The sequence below is a fragment of the Daucus carota genome, chromosome 6 (genome assembly GCF_001625215.2).
Source record: "Daucus carota subsp. sativus chromosome 6, DH1 v3.0, whole genome shotgun sequence".
Lineage (NCBI taxonomy): Eukaryota > Viridiplantae > Streptophyta > Magnoliopsida > Apiales > Apiaceae > Daucus > Daucus carota.
The window spans coordinates 16,917,806-16,939,135 of NC_030386.2; the positions used below are offsets into that span (position 1 = coordinate 16,917,806).

A 21,330-nucleotide genomic window follows, 5' to 3' on the forward strand; every position below is an offset into this window, starting at 1 on the left:
CTTGGGCATTTTATACAATCCGAACCAGTAGGAGGGAATACTATCAAGAACAGATTGTAGCAAAACTAGGCGACCTGCCATCGATACAGAAGAGGAATTCCATACCTTGAGCTCACTACTACATAGATGGCCAATTGTAATGCCCAAGTCATGTTACAAAAGGGCCAAAATCCGTTACAATAGAGCTACTGTAACACTAATGGGCGTTACGTTTGCGAACGTTACAATTGGCCCCTATAGTAACACAAACTGGAATCAACTGTAACAGCCAAAAAACGTTACAACAGCGCCCTACTGTAACATAATATGGGGATGCTGTAACGGTAAACCACTGATACAATAGCACATTCCACCGGTCAAGCTAGCATGTGGGTCCCACATATGCCACGTCAGCATGTGGGTCCCGCGGAGGCCACGTCAGCATGCGGGACCCACAGAAGCCACGTCAGCGTGTGGGTCCCACGGAGACACGTCAGCATGTGGGACCCACAGGGGCCACGTCAGCATGTGGGTGCCACAGATCCACGTCACCATGTGGGACCCACACCTGCCACGTCAGCATGTGGGTCCCACTCTGCCACGTCAGCACGTGGGACCCACACCTGCCACGTCAGCACGTGGGACCCACCACGCCACGTCAGCACGTGGGACCCACCACGCCACGTCAGCTTGTTGGTCCCGCACTACCACGTCAGCATGTGGGTCCCACAAAGCCACGTCAGCATGGTGGGGCCTCCGCAGCCACGTCAGCCGGTGGGACTATTGTAACAGTAAAAAGGTGCTTTGGAAACACTAAGTGGACTAACTGTAACACAAACATTAATCACTTGTAACGTTAAAATGAGCTATTGTAACACATATTTAAAAATTTTCTGCAATGCCTGCATTGTTTTTGGAGCATTCCCATTAAAAATATAAATAATCCAACAAACAATCCAACAAACATCCATCCAAACTTCCCACCATACATCCACCTAAACTACAAATACCAAACTCCAAAAGAACAAATATCCAACCATCCTCCAACACAAATCAATCCCATCCAAACCATTTAAGACACGTAACATCAAAACAATCTGACAACAAAATGAAGGACGACAAATTCATATTAACTAAGTTTTACGTAAAAACAGTTATATTAAAGAGTCGGTGGTGCCATGGGTGGTGCCAGGAGCGGTTCCAGAAGCGGTGCCAGGAGTGATTGGAGTGCCAAATTGATCTCCATCACTAGAAACAGTTGCACAAAAGTCATGAGTAATGTCAACTTTCAGACCCGGATTTGCCTCTCCGAGTTTCTTCAGCAACCTGGCCATGTTATGTTGAACTTTTGTATTGACCTTCGCTTCCATCTCACTCTCTAGCTGAGCAATCTTTGTGTGCAGCTCCTCGAGTGTAGATTGTGTAACCGGATCAACTGGAGTTTCTGTCGAAGCTGCTGTTTTACCTTGCCTTCCCACCAACCAATCTGGCCGGTTCTTTTTCTTTTTGGGAACGAGCTCAGCTGCATCATTTCCTTCTTTCGTTATCTTTTCAACAGACTCCTACAAGAGAAAGTTTTGTCAAGTGTACAGAGGTAGAGGTAAAATGAGTTCAAATATATATACTTTAGAATATAATTTACTTACAATTTTTTTCTTAATTGCTTTTGGACTTAACTTGTACTCGTGCCCAGGCTTGCGCTTGCGACTTTCTACAAAGATTTTAGCCTCTGATGGGGACCTCTGATTTGGGTCATCTTCTTTCTGTCAAGTAACAGAAACAACACTTCACTCGTAAGTAGACAATGAATTAGACAAGCTTGGTACGGGAACATTGAAGGTAGACAAAAAATCCAAGTAATCGGAAAATACACTTCACTCGTGAACTTTTCAAACTAATTAAACTAAAATTGAATTTAACAACTGTGAATTTGGGCATTACATAATTTGAGTGCATTTTTAAAAATAGGATTAAAAAACTGCCAAACTCAAAGCTAAACTCAAATTAGCGTACCAAGTCCAAACTGCTATTTAATCCAATAAAAATTTAAATGCAGAAGATTTAGAGTGCCTAATCTACCTTCAAATATTATTGAAGTCTGTGCCTATTATAAACTCATATGGCAATTATCCAAAAGTAACATCAAACTGGCGATTATCAACACTCTAAAAATTAATATAAGAAAAAGGTACAAGGTACTCAATTTTATTTCTTACAAATTACGGACATCATCAATTAACAAATATTTATGACAAATTATTAAAAGCTATAGGGTACTCAAGTTGTTTATGTTCATACCAGTGTTGTTCTAAGCTCAGCAAGACTCTTGCAACCGAGAGTGTGTGTCTCAACATACATATTGCGACGAGCCTTATTATCCTCAGCCAAAATCTGTTACCAAAACAATGTTATCATATTTTACTTTCCATATCAAATGGCGTGCAGCAAATTAATTTCTAAACTATATACTTGCCACCTTATAAATATACCTGAACTCCATCGTCCGCCCAGTAGTCCAACAGCATCTTAAAATCCTCGAGCGGAATATGATCCGGCCTGTTTTGAATCCTCTCCTCATCATTGTCAAATTGGGAGTAATGCATCAGCTTGACACGAGACTTGTGTGTTCTCCAGGATGAATTAAGTGTCTTGTACACCCACTTTTCCCCTTCTGGTGCTATATCAAACCTCTCCTATAATGTGTCAACATAGAACTTGAATGAGTTGGTGCACAGATATGAGAAAAGTAAGTAAAGTTGAGGTTATAGAGGTCACCAAAGTATATTCCAACATTTTCTTCTTCAAATCATCTGGAACAACATGCCAATTAACATAAGTAAGTGACACGTGATCCTTAACTAGAGTCCCCAGGAAATTGCTCAACTCGGATCTAGTTTTCCGCTCTCCAATTGGTTGACCTCGTTTACTCAGTTTAACAAAGATCTTTTCAGCAGCAGTCCTAGCATGAACTTTTAACATTTTTGAACGTCCTCTACGTCTTTTAGGTTCTGTTCAGATAGCCATCAATAAAATAAAATGCAATTACCATATTATTGCTAATAATCCTACTAATTATTAAAAAATGAGACGTACAGAAGAAATAAAGTACAAATGACCATATTACCTTCTTCTACTTCTTCACCTTCACTTCCATTTTGTAAATCTGTATCACCAACATCCTCTCTCCTCATTTCAGCTTCAAGATTCTGCTTCTGACGTTCTCGCAGGGCCATATACGCAGCAATTGTACCACTTGGTGCAGAATTATCCCCTTGTTTTAGCAGTTTGCTGCATGTTGGCTTTATAAGTTTTGCACTTTTGGTACTAGCAGCAGCAACCTTTTTGCCTTTGTCGATAGGATCCACCGGATCCTTATCACCCAAATCCTTATCATTTGCTCGCGAACGAGTTCTGGGACCAGGTATTGCTTTCCGTTTCTGGACATATTTGATTCCCTATGCAGTAAATATTAAACACAAATGAAGAAAAAATGTACATAATAACTAAAACAGATATATATTGTGATATTGTTAATTTAATAAAAAAAATCATTTAGAAATTTTAAGACATAATTATTGCATGCAAATTGTGTCTAGCCTAATACAAATGAATAAGCGTTATCAAAACAAACTTAAAATTAACAACACAAAACTTTTAAAATTTCTCAAAAAAGAAAGCATTAACAACTCTTTTTTATCTATATTCTTGATTACTAATTAAGTTAAGAGGCCTCTACCAACAAATGAAGAAAAAATGTACATAATAAGTGCAAAATCAAATGCAACCCCTTACACAAAATTACCCAATAGGTTCATATAATTTCACAAACAGCTAATTAATAATAAAATAAACACAAATAAAGAAAAAGTGTACATAATAAGTATAAAATATTACCTCTGAAGTGTCATCACTTTCATCTCCCGTCTCATTTTCCACAACATATTTAGGATCTTCCCGATCCTTCTTTTCCTTTGTACTCTGCTGGACTATCGGCTTAATTGGATTAGCAGCATATTTTCCTAATCCGAGTTCCTTGAACTTTTTTTTGTTTTCTTCCACATTCTGAATTTTACGCAGCTCATACTCATTCACTCGGCCCGACTGCAAGTGTGAAATCAGGAAAATATCAGTTGGTATGTTAGAAAATAGGTGTGAGCTAAGGGAAAATATTACTACCTCAATTGTATCCAATTTTGATAAGTGTAACCTCCTTTTCGCCACCAATGCAGATACAGCGTTGGGGCATACATCTTTCTTCCACTGAGGGTTGCTTGAAAGATCCTTCTGTAGGTCCTCCAAACGCGGTGACTTTGACAGATTGTTGTTTTCAACCTCTTGCAAATGAGTTGAGCTTCGAAGATTCTTTGGAGGTGTCTTTGGCAAATTGTTGTTTTGAACCTCTTGCACATGAGTTGAGCTTCGAAGATTCTTTGGAGGTGTCTTTGGCAGATTGTTGTTTTGAACCTCTTGCAAATGAGTTGAGCTTCGAAGATTCTTCTTCGCTAGCTCCTGCAAACGTGGTGATTTTGGAAGCTTGTTCTGTTCAACCTCCTGCATCTGAGGTGACCTTGGAATCCTCTTGCTTTGCCTTTGTTGCTGTAGTTGGTGTGAAGAAACAAAAGTACGCCTATTCTGTTTGATTTGTAGATGTTCTGCAAAAATTTGCAAAAAGACACAAATCAGTAAACATGTGTCTCATGAGATTAAACACATAAGCAAGCCTTATTATAAGTAAATATGACTTAGTAATTTGTTATTATATTTAAATTTAAAATTTGAAATAAGAAATGACCTTTAAGTATGTTCTTTCTTGGTCGTACGACTAGAAATGGCACCCCTGGCTCCAGTGGCTTGCATTCTTTGTCAACAACACAATCCACATATATATTTATGTCCCCACCACTTTCGCAGGCATCTACCAGTTGAAGCAAATCTGAATCACACTTCAGAAGCTTCCATTGTAGGGGTTTTCCATTCAGCACATATAATCCTCCAATTTCAGTACAGTTGAGGCAATCCTTGACATTTTCTAGCGCCACTGTATATGAAAATTCATCCACGTCTTGGCAGTTGATAATAATACTCTTCCCCCCTGAATAACTTGTCTTGTTGAATGTGCCATCATAGTTATACCTCACATTCACCAACTTCTCTGCCATCCTACAGAAATGAACATATATGGATTAAAAGGAGACCAATTATGCGGATAATTTAAAAACTGAACTAGACAACTAAATATAAAGACAGAAGTGATTGTTATTAAGTTAAGGAATGATCATCAAGAAAGAGAGAATTATGCTACAATTCCACAATTATATATGGAAAACAGTTAACTAACATTGGACCTTAGCAACACAAGTTTAATTAACTATGAGAAACAGTTAGTTAATTCAGAGATCATCACCAATATTAAAACATCGCCAATAAATTTCAGTCTCCTAAATTACATATCAGCAACTAAAACATCTCCTAAATTACATATTACCAAAGAGTTTTTTTTTTACTTAAGTTGGTGATACATGGACTTGTCTTTTAGGGATATCTTCCCTGAACCAACTAAATTCACCAACTTGATTTTGTAGTTGGAAATCAAGATTAGAATCATGTTTATCAGGAGGGTTGTTTTCTTCTTCCAACAAATCTTGGTCTTCAGCGTCACACCAAACCCTTGGTAGTCTTTTCATAACATATTGAACAGATTTTGCAATTGGATCTTCCACATAGAATACTTGCTGCACTTGTGAAGCAAGAACATAAGGATCAGATTTGTGACGGGACTTGTTAAAATTGACCCTAGTCAGACCAAAGGGATCTTTTTCTTCTTGGTACCAGCAACACTTAAACATAACCACCCTGAATACTCCCCAGTAATCAACTTCAAAAATATCTTCAATAGACCCATAGTAGTTCACTTCCCCGATAATTGGATTTTTGTCCTTAGAATTTGCAAAACTAGTGGTTTCAGCAGTTAAAAAAACTCCACTGTTTTGTGTGGTGCATCGAGAATCTCTCTTCTTTGTGTGGAATCGATAACCATTTATGAAATACCCGCTAAACCTCCTCGCTGTTCGATTGGGACCTAATGCTAACACTTGTAACTCGGTTGAATTGGTGTCCAGATTTTCAACTTGGACCTTTAACCATCTCCAAAACTCTTTGGAGTGTGTTTGCTCCTTTTTGTATCGTTCTGAAGTTTGATCTGCTTCAACTGAAGCTCGATGAATCCTATCAAGTAAATAATTGAAACTGTTTATAAAAGAGGCATTTTAATTAGTTTTTATTATTTAATAAATGTAAGGACTAGAGAACTTACTCAAGCAAAGCCTCAATTTCCTTATTGCCGCTATTGAACAGAGTGTAGGTATGACATGCTTTCCATTCTGAATCTTCTAATTGGAAAACTTTGCCATCTTTATTCCTTCTTGTTCCAATATGGTACGTCACATTTGTTGGACATCTTCCAAAATCAGTATTTTCTTTTGCTTCTTCACAAAGCAAAAATCTTGAACAAAATGTGATACACTCATCTGCTAGGTAGCCTTCTGCAATTGAGCCTTCTGGTTTGCTCCTATTACGTACATATGATTTCAGCTTTGCAAGATACCGCTCAATAGGATACATACACCGAAGGTGCACCGGTCCGCCGCATTTAACTTCATTACACAAATGGACAGGTAAGTGAACCATGATGTCAAAGAAGGCAGGTGGGAATATTATCTCAAATTCACAGAGAATTTCAACAATTTCTTCTTGCAACCTCTCAATATCATCCAAGACAATCACCTTGCTCCATAAGCCTCTAAGAAATTCACTTAATTTGATCAACGGCTTTGCCACCTCAGGTTTTAGTGATTTCTTTGCAGCAAATTGTAACAAGTAGTGGAGGATAAAATGCGCGTCATGGCTTTTATACCCCACTACTTTTCTCTCGTCTGTGTGCACGTAACGACTTATATTAGCAGCACAGCCATAAGGCAGTTTCACATTCTTCAACAGCTTGCAAAAGACATCTTTCTCCTTATCTGTCATGTCAAAGATGGATGCCATAATCTCGTAAGTCTCTCCATCTGCACCTTTAACAGGGTGAAGTGACTTCCTTATTCCCATTTCTTGCAAATCAAAGCGAGCACCCAAGTGGTCTTTTGACATGCCACCAATATTTAGTAAAGTACCTAATATATTGTCGCATAAGTTTTTTTCTATGTGCATAGCGTCAAGATTGTGTCGAAGTTGAACATGTTTCCAATACGACAAATTAAAAAATATTGACCTCTTTTTGAAAGGAGAGTCGATTTTACGCTTTCTATTTCCCATTCCCTTGCGTTTCTTCCCAAATTGATTTTCAAACCCAAACAACAATTCTTCGATATCCCCACGGAGATAAGCTTGAGACGTTGAGAGGGTTTTTGTATAAGCTTGAGAGGGTTTCAGAGAGATTAAAATGAAGATGTTGGTGGAGAGGGTTTAAATAAAGGCTGTAAAAACTCTTAAGCTACCCCCACGGCTGGTGCATTCACCAATAAAAATTTGTTTGATTGCACACGGCTGTAAAAACTCTTCATTTTTATTTTATTTTTTGATAATATTTAAATACATAAATTAAACCCAATTGGTACTTTTTTTTACAATTTTACAATCTCGATGAAAAAAAGTTTAAAATCTCGATTTTATTGTTAAGAAAAATCTCAATTTTATTGTTTAAAAAAATCTCAAATTTATTGTTTAAAAATATCTCAATTTTATTGTTTAAAAAAATCTCGATTTTTTAAACATAAATAAAAAAAATTCGATTTTATTGTTTAAAAATCTCGATTTTATTGTTTAAAAAAATCTCGATTTTTTTGTTCAAAAAAAATAAAAAAAAATCTCGGTTTTATTGTTTACAAAATCTAGATTTTAAAACAAAAATAAAAAACAGAAGTCATATATAAGTATATGGGCGAGATTTTAAACAACTGAAACATGGGTAATCGATGAAATAGGCCTGATAAACATAAATTTTTTTTGGAGCCCAGCAAAGAAAAGATTAGGTTATATTTTAGTTATGCATTGTTAAACACAAAAGCAATGTTGGTGGAGTGGTTTCTGACTTGTTTTGTTATGTGAGAGGTCATGGGTTCAATTCCCTTGGCCTTCAAAAATTTCAAAACATTTTTGAAGTACTGCCCAACGCTGCCACGTCAGCGTCGTGGGGCCCACAGCTGCCACGTCAACGTCGTGGGACCCTCACAGCCACGTCACAAGAGGTGGGACCCACACAGCCACGTCATCAGTGGCGGGCCCACACTGCCATGTCACAGTAGTGGGGCCCACTTTGTGACCCACCTGCCACGTCAGCAGAAGCGGGCCCACGTGTGGGACCCACATGCCACATCAACAGTAGTGGAGCCCACACGTGGGACCCACCATGGCCACGTCAGCAGTAGTGGAGCCCACACGTGGGACCCGCACTGCCACGTCAGCAGTAGTGGGGCACACATGTAGGACCCACATGCCATGTCAGCAGTAGTGGGCCAACAAGTGTGGGACCCAAATGTGGGAGCCACTAATTAAATAAATTTTTAATTACATAAATAAATAAATAAATAAATAAATAATTAAATTATATTAATTATTGTAACAGTTGGATGTGGCGTTACAAGGTTGCAACACTGTCACGTCTATTTTGACAGTGAATTTCGGCTATTGTAATACGTCATGAGGAGTGTTTCATTATGTCAAAATCTGCCTAGCTATTGTAACACAAGCGTTACAAGGGCGTTGCAATAGGCCATCTATGGCGTAGTGGCTTTGAGGTAATTTTTTGTTCCAACGGCTTCCAAAATACCATCTTTTTTGGAGACTTACCTAATGCAGCACCCAGATAGGTAAAGTGATCAGAGCCTATAGAACAACCAAGGCACTCAGTCCATTGGAGCATTTGCTCCTGATTTTCCTTGAAACCGTAGAGCTTACTCTTCCCGTAGTTAATTTGCAGTCCTGAAATTAGCTCAAAAATCTTTAAAGTTACTTTAATACCTTGTACTGAGAGTGAGTCATTCTTTAGGAATAAGATTACATCATCCGCGAACTGTAGATGAGTTAGTTTGTTGTCATAGCCTGCAATCGAGACCCCCTCAAATAGACCTATTCCATGAGCTGAATCAAGCAACCGTGATAGTACCTCACCAATTAGGTTGAACAGGAGTGGAGATAGTGGGTCGCCTTGACGAAGGCCTCTAGTTGGATGAAATTCCTCCATGGGACTACCATTAACGAGGACAGAAATTCGAGATGTTTCAAACAACTCTCTAATCCAGGCAACCCATTTTGGATCAAAATTCATGAATTCCAGGACGTGAAACAAGAATTCCCATTTTATGCTGTCAAACGCCTTTGCAAAATCAATTTTAAGGATAAGACCTTTGTTTTTTGCTGATTTCAAGGAGTGATAAATTTCAGAAGTGAGTAGAATGCCATCGATCTGTCTTCCTTTAACAAAAGCTGTTTGAGTAGGAGAAATCAGCCTGTCCATACAACGACTTAACCTTCTTACCAAAACTTGCGAGATTAGCTTCATGCTTGAGTTCATCAAAGAAATTGGACGGTAATCTGAAGGTTTGGAAGCTTCTTTTGACTTAGGTATCAGTGCTATGAATGATGAATTTGATCCTGGTGGCACCAATGATGAGTTGTGAAAATCTTTGAAAGCTTTGCAAATTTCCAACTTGATTGATGGCCACAAAGCCTTAAGCACCCCTGCATTAATTCCATCGGGCCCAGGAGCCTTGTTTGAGTCCGTGTCATGTAATGCATTCCATATTTCCCCCTCTGTGAATTTTTTAATTAGCTGCTTGCTATCTTCATCAGAGAGAGATGGAAGAAAATTTTGCTGAATGTTGAATATTCGGGCAGTTGAAGGTTTACAAAAGAAGTCTCGAAAATGAGCGAAGAAGATATTCTTGATTGCAGAAGGGCTAGTGGTCCAATCTGATCCGACTTGTAATCCATGAATCAGTTTAGATCTGTTCCTACCTGCTATGGCCCTGTGAAAAATCCTAGTATTCCTCTCCCCATGCAATTGCCAATTTAACCTTGAAATTTGACATAGCATACTTGCTTTTTGCTCATAGGCTAGCTCTAATTCTGCTGTAATCCTTTTTTTTTGTTGCCGGATTCGCATCAGTTGAGTCTGCTTCCAGTTGTTCAATCTCAAGAGATTTAATCTTAGCATCTACGTTACCATTCGAAGAAGAATTCCATCTTCTAGCATACTGTCTTAGCGCCCTGAATCTCTGATTAAGAGGTGAATTTGGGTGATCTTTCCAGACTTTTCCCAATTTCTGTACAAAATCTTCATTCTGTAGCCAGCAATGGAAAAATTTGAAGGGTTTAGGGCCCCAGTCATTCATGTTGCTAGAGAGAAAGATTGGCCGATGGTCAGAAGATTTTATGTGAAGGGCTTGTAGTGACCAGGATCCTACATCATTCCATTTTGTATTATACATGGCTCTGTCAAGTCTGCTTTTCCTATTCTCAGGTCCAAACCAAGTGAAAAATCCATTACAGAGAGGTAGGTCCATTAGATCGTTATCTTGCATGAAATTGAGAAGAGAAACCGTGTCTCTGTGGTTGTAAGAGCAGTTTTCTCTTTCACTACTAGATAAGACCACATTAAAATCACCGATTAACATCTGAGGTAAGTCACTGATTGAGACATTTTGGGCAGCTGAAGCTGAAATTGAGTTATTTTGGATATTTATTCTATATTTAACCGGTAATAAGAGTTAAATTTATTTTACACCCTTTTAATTTTTGCTAAATGCACTTTGCATCAAATAAATTTACAATAAGCATTTCGCATATCTTAACTTCAAAAACTGTCATATTTCAGATTTTTTAGACACTTTTCTGTCATGTTTTGATCATTATCATTAGTCAACCGAGAGTATTTCAAATATTTCACATTTAAAAATGATTTATTTATATTTTGCATGCCTAAGATTTTAGCTAAATACATTACAAACCTAGTAGTATTGTTAAAAAAACATTAATCATTTTATCTATATTAATATTGATGAGTTATGTTTTTGCAATTTGTATATTATATTAATCGCACTCGAAAAATTATATAATTTAATGTAAGTAACATATATAAGAACTAATTGTTTATATGAACTGAGTAGTGTTAGTTAATTAATGTCACATAAAATTAATTAATATAGTTATATTAGAAAATTTATAAAATTATTTCATCATTATTATTATTATATGTCAATAAAATTGATGATGGTAGTAAAATATGTTATCTTTGTATTAATGTTTCTGACATAATATATATTAATTAATTGACGCCACTCAGTATATATAAACAATCAATTATTTTACTTGTTACCCATATTAAAATGTAGAACTTTGGATTTAATTGATATTTTAGTCAAATTGTACAAACAATTTCTCATCAATATTAATAGAGAAAATGGTTAATATGTTATATAAGCACAGTTAATAGGTCCATAATGCCTTTATCTTAAATATAAGACATACAAAATGTGAATAACTTTTTTTTCCAATACTTCCTCCGTCCCATCCCATTCTTTAGATTGGGTACGGGGACGGAGGTTAAGAAATATGTATAAAGTAGTGGAAAAAAGAAAGAAAAATGGGTGAAGTGGTGGGACCCAGTGATATTTAATATATAAAAGAGAGATAGTGGTGTAAAAGTAGTGTGAAAAGGAAGAAAAAGTGTGAAAGTGATGGGACCCATTAACTATTTTAGGAAAGTTTTGTAATGTATAAAAATGAGTGGGAAGGCTAAAAGGAAAACGGTAAAGAATCTGGTGGGATGGAGGGACTATGAAATATGTAAGATATCCTTGGTTGACTAACGAGAATAATCAAAATATGATGAAAAATGTCTAAAATGATGGCTTTTAAAGTTAAAAAAATGCATGCTGTTGTAAAATGGATGTCTAGATATTTCTAGAAAATGATCCCTTGACCTTCTAGCTCCTATAACTTGTGTCCTTTGGCTTTTTGACTCCTTGTAACTCTCTTGTACATAGCCTATATAAAGGGTCTATGTTCTACATTGTAATCTATCTCTCTCACAAATAATATATCAATTTCTCTCAAAGTGTCTTATCTCTAATGTATTTCTAAAACGTTATCAGCACGAAGTGCTCGTTAGAAGAAGTTTGGTGGTTTGTTTAAAAATTTAGAAGGAACAAGCTCATATCTCGTTCAAAGTTAAAGGTATGATTTCTTTAAATTTGATTTGTTCTGTCTGAACGTGCAAACTTTTCATTTCGCTTCACTTGTTTGCTACTATGAGTATACTAGTTGCCATACCATCATGTTATTTGCACATGGTAGCAAATGACCAATAAATTTTGGTACCTTTATATACATGTTTTTTTTTAAAATCGAGTAACACATGATGCAACAATAAGTATTCACTTGTTTTATATATACTAGCATCCATTGCCTGACTAGTTAAGTATTATTGGTGTGCAAGTTTCCTGTTAGTTTTGTGTCCTTTAGATTTTTATTTTTATTTTTTTCCTTTTTCTTTGTAACATACTCAATATTATTTTGACAAAATTATATGTGATACAATATAATTTTATAATATAATGGAGATTTCACACATTCATTAATTTTCATTTGTGAAAATTCGTGATCTTGCAGACTATATCTCTTCGGTTTTTCATTATTTCAAAAAAAAAAAAGAGATAATACATACAGTTAAGATTCTCATGATTTTGCTTAGTCCATGCATATCATTTCCATTACTAATATATTCTAGTATCTATCACTGGTGTTCAAACTTTCTGATGACTCGCTTGGGTCATGTTTGTTGCTTGACAGTCATTTTTTTTTGTCTCTTTACTGTTTGCTTGTAATAGTATGTTTTGACCTAAATGCATATAATGAAATTGATATTTGTGATTCCCTCGATTGTTGCAAGAACCGACTTAAATGTTACACTTTCTTTGTATGCTAGGTCTGATCCTAAAATTTTATTATATGATATTCACCGTGATCGGTAACAAAATTTTTAATATTTTTATGCATATATAAATTTATTAGAGTACCTTTGTTGATAATCATTTTATAATTGCTGCATGATTGGATACTATTTTAAGTTTTTACATGACTTGTGATTTATTAGTCTTATTGTTTGTAGTATAAATTTAATATATTTTACTAACACCATTTATAGTTTATAATATGTCAAACTTTACGAAACTTGAATTTGAGGCTCTTGATATTACGGGAAAGAATTACTTGTCATGGATATTGGATATCGAAATTCACTTGGCTGAACAAGGTCTCGGAAATACAATTAAAGAGGAAAATCAAGAGACTGAGTCAAACCGCGCAAAAGCTATGATCGTTCTTCGCCGCCATCTCCATGAGGCACTTAAAAGTGAATATCTTACGGTGAAAGATCCGCTTGAATTGTGGAAGAATTTAAAGGATAGGTATGATCATCAAAAGACTGTGATTCTTCCAAAAGCTCGTTATGATTGGATGCATTTGAGGCTGCAAGATTTCAAAACCGTCAGTGAATATAACTCCGCGCTTTTTAAAATAAGTTCTCAATTAAAATTATGCGGAGAAAATATTACTGATGCGGATATGTTGGAAAAAACTCACTCAACCTTTCATGCCTCAAATGTACTCCTCCAGCAACAATATCGTGAAAAAGGTTTTACAAAATATTCAGATTTGATCTCTTGTCTTCTTGTTGCTGAACAAAATAATAAGCTTTAGATGAAGAATCATGAGTCTCGCCTCACAGGATCTCGCCCATTCCCTGAAGCGAATGCGGCAATATACAATTATGGGCGTGGACGAGGTGGCGGGCGTGGACGAGGTGGTAATCGTGGACGTGGACGTGGTTTTGCTCGTGGACAAGGATCCCGTGGTCGTGGATCTCAAATCCAAAATTACCCTATTTTCAAGTATGATAGATCTAATTGCAACCCGAAGTTGGAGAAAAATATTAATAAAGGAAAAAGGGTTGTTGAAAGTGAATGCTATAGATGTGGAATGAAAGGCCATTGGTCACGTACCTGTCGTACGCCAAAACACCTAGCTGATCTTTATCAAGCGTCCCTGAAGGACAAAGGCAAGAATGTTGAAACAAATTTAGTTTTCGAAGATAACGACCATGCAGACAATCTCCTTACAATGACTTATTTGGATACTGCTGATTTTTATGAGACCCCTGATGGCACCACTACCCTAGATGATAAACAGAATGCTTGATGTACTTATTTGCTTTATTTTAAATTCGAATGCATATGATTGTATCTCTTCATGATTATCCTTACTAATTATATATTTATATGTTATTGAAGCAATATGGAAATTTTACATTCTCGCATTGGGCATATAACAAAAGAGGAAGATATTTGTCTTGTAGATAGCGCAACGACCCACACTATACTTAAAAATGAAGATATTTCACCTCTTTAAATAAATATGAAGGCAATGTATGCACAATTTCCGGGAGTATAAAATTGATCGAAGGCTCCGGAAGAGCTACTATATTACTACCCGAAGGAACAAAATTTATTATAAATGATGCATTGTTCTCCCCTAAGTCACAAAGAAATTTATTAAGTTTTAAAGATATTCGTAGAAATGGGTATCACGTTGAAACGGTGAATAAAGAGGATAAAGAATTTCTTTATATTACAAGTATCACTTCGGGTAGCAAATGTGTTATAGAAGAATTGCCAGCCTTTTCTTCCGGATTATACTATACCCATATTCGAAATATTGAGGTGAATGCCATAGTAAACCAGAAGTTTACTGACAATAATAATTTCGTTATATGGCATGATCAGCTAGGGCATCCTGGATCAATTATGATGCGAAAAATTATTGAGAATTCACACGGGCATCCATTGAAAAACCAGAAGATTTTTCAACCTAATGAATTCTCTTGTGCTGCTTGTTCTCAAGGAAAATTGATTATCAGACCCTCCTTAGCAAAAATTGGAACAGAATCTCCTCAATTTTTAGAAAGAATACAGGGTGATATATGTGGGCCCATTCACCCATCATGTGGACCATTTAAATATTTCATGGTATTAATCGATGCATCAACAAGGTGGTCACATGTGTGCTTATTATCATCTCGTAACCTGGCGTTTGCGAGACTACTTGCGCAAATAATCCGATTAAGGTCACAATTTCCGGATTATAATATTGGAACAATTCGACTGGATAATGCCGGAGAATTCACATCAAAAGCTTTTAATGAGTTTTGTGCATCAATTGGGATACGTGTTGAACATCCTGTAGCTCATGTTCATACACAAAATGGTCTTGCAGAATCATTAATTAAAAGACTCCAATTGATTGCTAGACCATTAATTATGAAAACAAATCTCCCCGTTACAGTTTGGTGACATGCCATTTTACATGCAGCAGCACTTATACGCGTCAGACCTACAAGCTATCACAAATTCTCTCCCTTGCAATTGGCCTCCGGAAGAGAGCCTAATATTTCCCATCTTAGAACATTTGGGTGTGCGGTATACGTCCCAATTGCCCCACCCCAACGCACAAAGATGGGTCCTCAAAGAAAGTTGGGAATATATGTTGGTTATGAATCTCCCTCAATAATCAAATATCTTGAACCAATGACAGGTGATTTATTTACTGCAAGATTTGCAGACTGTCATTTTGATGAAAATGTTTTTCCAAAATTAGGGGGAGCGATTAAAATTTTCCCAAAATCAGGGGGAGAAAATAAGCAGCTGGATAAAGAAATTACATGGAATATTTTTGATCCTCGTACAAACCAATGTGAACTAGAAGTTCAAAGACTAATCCATTTACAAGGCATAGCAAATCAATTGCCTGATGCATTCAATGATATCAATAGAGTGACTAAGTCACACATACCAGCTGCAAATACTCCTGCAAAAATCAAAGTCCCTGAAGGGCAAATTATCAAGGCAAATGAGTCAAGACCTCGCATGAAGCGAGGTAGACCAACCGGTTCCAAAGATAAAAATCCTCGAAAAAGAAAAGGAGCAAAATATGATGATGCCCAAATAGATGAAATAAAATCTCAAGGAGAGACTCCAGAAGAGACCCGTGACATGAATAACCAGACCCCAGAAGAGGACCAGGTACCTAAAAATGTTGAAATTGAAGAGATCTCTATAAATTATGTTGTCACGGGAAAGAAATGGAACCGAAATAACATCACCGTCGATGAAAATTTTGCATATAATGTAGCGCTTGATATAATGATGGAAGACGAGGATCTTGAACCAAAATCTGTCGAAGAATGTCGACGTAGAGAAGATTGGCCAAAATGGAAAGAAGCAATTGAAAAGGAATTGAGCTCACTTAACAAGCATGAAGTGTTTGGACCTGTAGTCCGAACCCCTGATGGGACTAAACCCGTTGGTTATAAATGGGTATTTGTGCGAAAAAGAAATGATAAAAATGAAATTGTTAGATATATAGCACGTTTGGTTGCTCAAGGATTTTCACAAAGACCAGGCATAGATTATGAGGAAACATATTCCCCTGTAATGGATGCTACAACTTTTCGTTATCTTATTAGCCTGACAGTTATTGAAAAATTAGAAATGCGATTAATGGATGTTGTGACAGCATACTTGTATGGTTCCCTTGAGAAAGATATTTATATGAGGATTCCTGAAGGATTTCGAATGCCTGAAGCATCCAAATTATACTCTCGTGATCTTTATTCACTTAAGTTACAAAGATCCATATATGGATTAAAGCAATCTGGTCGAATGTGGTATAAGAGGTTAAGCGAATATTTACTAAGGGAAAATTACAAGAATGACCCTATTTGTCCATGTATCTTTCTAAAGAAAACAGAATCTTCATTTTCTATAGTGGCTGTGTATGTTGATGATTTAAATATCATCGGAACTCCTGAAGAGCTCCAAAAAACAGTTGATTACTTAAAAGCAGAATTCGAAATGAAAGATCTTGGGAGAACAAATCTTTGCCTTGGATTACAAATTGAACATCTTCCTAATGGAATTTTTGTGCATCAATCATCATATACAGAAAAGATCTTAAAACGGTTTTACATGGACAAATCACATCCATTTAACTCTCCGATGGTTGTTCGATCACTTGATAAGAAAAAAGACGTGTTCCGACCAAAGGAAGAAAATGAAGAGATACTCGGTCCTGAAGTACCATATCTCAGTGCTATAGGCGCGCTTATGTATCTTGCTAATAATACACGACCCGATATAGCATTTTCTGTGAATCTATTAGCAAGACATAGTAACGCCCCCACTCGGAGGCATTGGTATGGAGTTAAACATATTTTTCGATATCTTCGAGGCACAATTGATATGGGTTTATTTTATTCTAATAAATCCAAAGCAGTGCTAACGGGTTATGCAGATGCAGGATATTTATCTGATCCAGATAAAGCTCGATCACAGACAGGATATTTGTTCACTTATGGGGATACAGCCATCTCATGGCGATTGGTTAAACAATCTTTGGCTGCTACCTCTTCTAATCATGCAGAAATTCTTGCAATCCATGAAGCTAGTCGAGAATGTGTCTGGTTGAGATCAATATGTCAGCATATTCGGGAGTCATGTGGCATGCATCATGACATGACACCAACAGTAATGTTCGAAGACAATGCAGCATGCATCGAGCAGCTAAAGAAAGGTTATATCAAAGGCGATAATACTAAACATATTTCGCCCAAGTTTTTCTTCACACATGACCTTCAAGAGAATGGAGAAATTGAAGTCCAACAGATACGCTCAAGTGACAACCTTGCAGATCTATTCACGAAGTCGCTACCCCCATCAGTTTTTGAAAGATTGGTGCATAGGATTGGCATGCGTCGACTTAAGAACTTGAAATAAAATTTTCAAAATCGATGTACTCTTTTTCCTTTATTAGGATTTTTTTCCCATTGGATTTTTTCCTAGAAGGTTTTAACGAGGCACGATTATTGAAAATTAGACATCCAAGGGGGAGTGTTGTAAAATGGATGTCTAGATATTTCTAGAAAACGATCCCTTGACCTTCTAGCTCCTATAACTTGTGTCTTTTGACTTTTTGACTCCTTGTAACTCTCTTGTACATAGCCTATATAAAGGGTCTATGTTCTACATTGTAATCTATCTCTCTCACAAATAATATATCAATTTCTCTCAAAGTGTCTTATCTCTAATGTATTTCTAAAACATGCGAAATACTTGTGATAAATTATTAGAAAATATATTTATCTAAAATCAAATTGATGTAAAAGTACATTTAAATCTAAATACAATTGCATGAATCATGTTAAGGTGTGAATTTGTGGCCGTCCAAAAAGTAAAAGTCTACGCTCAGGGCTAGACTGCAAGAATAAGGTCAGAGAAACTTGGAAAACGAAAAGCTTTGGGTTTAGGAATGGAGTGGGGCGTGTGTTGGATCAGCTATTGCGAATCAGCTGTTGCTCTATCAACCAAGATTCTTGAACCAACAAAAAGCTGCCTCTAACCATACAATGCAAGCTTTTGTAGCAGCACAATTATTATTTAATTACTGTAGCTCTTGCTTAACATAGCACACTATACACACACACATGCTGTGTACAGCTCTGGTACGTTTTAGTGCACCTCCATCTGTACTGTCTTCTTTTCAGTTTTAGTACAGTTGAGGGTTACCCCATCTTTTACTTATAATAATCTTCTTTACCCTTTTTCTAAAATAATTAGACTTTACAAGTAAAGACTAAAGAGTTAAAAATCTGTGCTTTATAGATAAGGTTAAGCTTCCCAACGAATGACTTTTACAGCACATTTGATATACCACGATGAAACAATTCTAAGTTACTCCGAACTAATGTTATACTCAAAATAAATTATTTACCAACTTAAAAATTAACGGTTTTTCAATAATGTTAAGCGTGAAATTTTTTGTATTTAGATCATTTTAATTGTCTTCTCTTTCTTAATATGGTGGACCCCTGCAAATACACTAATCACATCAATATCTAAATGCAAAAATTTTCGCGCTTAACATGTGCCCATGATAGACAAACTCAAAAATTAAAATCAAATAATCATATCATATATGCTAAGATATGTTGCACCACTGATCTGGATCATAAAAAAAATGACACCAGATGCTTATACAGTATATATATAACACAGGCAACAATTTGTATGGCCTCACGTTGGTGCCGCCATTGTCTTTTATGGTCTTTTTCGTCTTAATCTTAATATTAGCAGCTAAGCAGATTCCATAACGCCATAATTAAGCATTACTCGTACAATCATATACGTGTCAGCCCCTCGTGCTTGCTTGGCACACGCCAAAGCAAACAATAATTATCTGATAATATTTCCTCAGGATAATTAATTAAATAATGGCTTCTGCCAGCTACAAGGCATAAGTTAATTATGTGGCTGAATAAGATTGTCGACCTTTAATGACAAAATCCAACGTCATTAGCACTAAGCTCCAATCGTTGAAACAGATAAAAGCAATCACAGGACATTAGATTAGTATACTTACACTGTAGAGTTGGAGATTAATTATTAAGTAAAGTCCTTTATTAAACAGTCGCCATCTTGTAAAGCAGCTCCAAAAGACGGATTACTTAAATTCAGGTGTTTGTATTCTTATGATACACTATCCATCTTTAAATGCTTTCTACGGTCTCAGATCTCTAGCGGGGTTAGACCAGTTTAATGGTTTGACAAAATTTTAACAAGTAATTCAGAATTTATTTTATAAATAATATATTTCAGTTGAAAATTAGTACATAATCCCGATTCAACCTTTATTAATGTACAAAATTCAATGTTACGTTATTTTATTCTCGTTTCTCTTGAAGTCCTCATTCAGCTGCCGAGTATCAGAAGTACGTTGTGATTATTATGAGATTTTCTCCTTATACTAATTTTCTTCTCAAATTTTATCATAATGATTTCACCCTCACTTTTTCTCATTACTTTTATTTTAACTCTACTATTTTCATTTACTTTCAATCATTTCATTCCATACAATTCTTCACAACCAAATACAATATTAGCATTGTGTTCTATGTTCTAACAAAAGGATCCTGGTCTCTGACAAAAAAGTTATTTAACACACACTTCAGGGTCGTCGGATCTATATTTTAAGGGTCCAGATTAAAACTTCATTTTTTTTAAGTATTCGCTATAATTCCGCGGAAAGGGAAAGTCCCTATCCATGAAAAATTATAGCGTATATTTAAAAGAATAGGTTTCAATCCCAATCCTTGAAATACATATCTGTGGTAATGAAGCTGTGTGTTTAAGAGCTCTATAACAATCAGTTGTTATGTACCAAAACCCCTGACAAAAAAGGCCACCTTCTTACCCCCACGGGAGTGGAAATATTTTATGTTTATCTCTTGGAAAGTTGGAATATGAAAATCCAACTGGGCCGTATAAGAAAGATTGATGGGCCCATGGGACCTCGAGGTCCGTGACATGCTCAGTCCAACTCAGCACCTCCTATGAACCTAGACCTTCTTCACTTCTCTTTCTGCTTCAAATAATTTCAACCAGTCAACTGTTTTTCATCAGTGGGATGCTAGCATAAAGGAGCAAAATCAATAATTTTATAAAATAGTACTCCCTCCGTCCCTCTGATTTCTATACACTTTCCTTTTCGGGATGTCCCATTCAATTCTATACATTTCAAAACTTTCCTAAAATAGTAAATTTTTATAATATAAAAATCCCACTCACCCACTAACTTCATCTACTTTTCTAAATCTATCACTTAAATATTAATGGGTCCCACCACTTTACCTACTTTTCTTTCTCTTTCTTATTACTTTACGTTACTTTATACACTTTTCTTAGTCTCCGTGCCCGATACAAATGTATACATCTAAATGGGACGGAGGGAGTATTAATATTTGGTATCACCCACATAAGTTATAAGATGAGCAGAAGGGTAGGGTCTCACTGCCAACTGAGCAAGTTGGTGATTTTTTTTGGTGAATCCATGCCTTTCTTCAAGAAAAATAAGGACACGTCGGCAACTGAGCATGTCCTCATCCAACGGTCTGCTTTGAAGTACGAGCCAATCCTTAACCGTCCATGTTGATCTGTAAGACTGTAACTGGTTGTAATCTCATCGACATGCATTCAAAAACGATACTCCTGTATTCATCTCAGTGCACTGTTCCCACAGATGCATTATTTGTCTACTCATATTAGATGCATTAAATACACAAGATATGTTACTCCCTCCGTCCCTTTTTACATGTCCCTTTTGAAAAAAAAAATTGTCCCAAATTACTTGTCCACTTCTCTTTTCAAAGCAACTTTTGTATGCTTTTTCAAAATGTAACAACTT

The 21,330-nt window shown here is 36.3% G+C and overlaps 2 protein-coding genes across 2 annotated transcripts; both read left to right on the forward strand.

Moving 5' to 3' along the window:
- The first annotated feature begins 13,191 nt into the window (after positions 1-13,191).
- On the forward strand, positions 13,192-13,737 carry LOC108212483 (uncharacterized). Its single transcript, XM_017384206.1, has one exon. The coding sequence runs from the start codon at positions 13,192-13,194 to the stop codon at positions 13,735-13,737; it is 546 nt and encodes a 181-aa protein (XP_017239695.1).
- LOC108212484 (uncharacterized) lies at positions 13,738-14,235 on the forward strand. The gene has a single exon (XM_017384207.1). It carries the CDS (start codon positions 13,738-13,740, stop codon positions 14,233-14,235), a length of 498 nt encoding a protein of 165 aa, XP_017239696.1.
- The last annotated feature ends 7,095 nt before the right edge of the window (positions 14,236-21,330 follow it).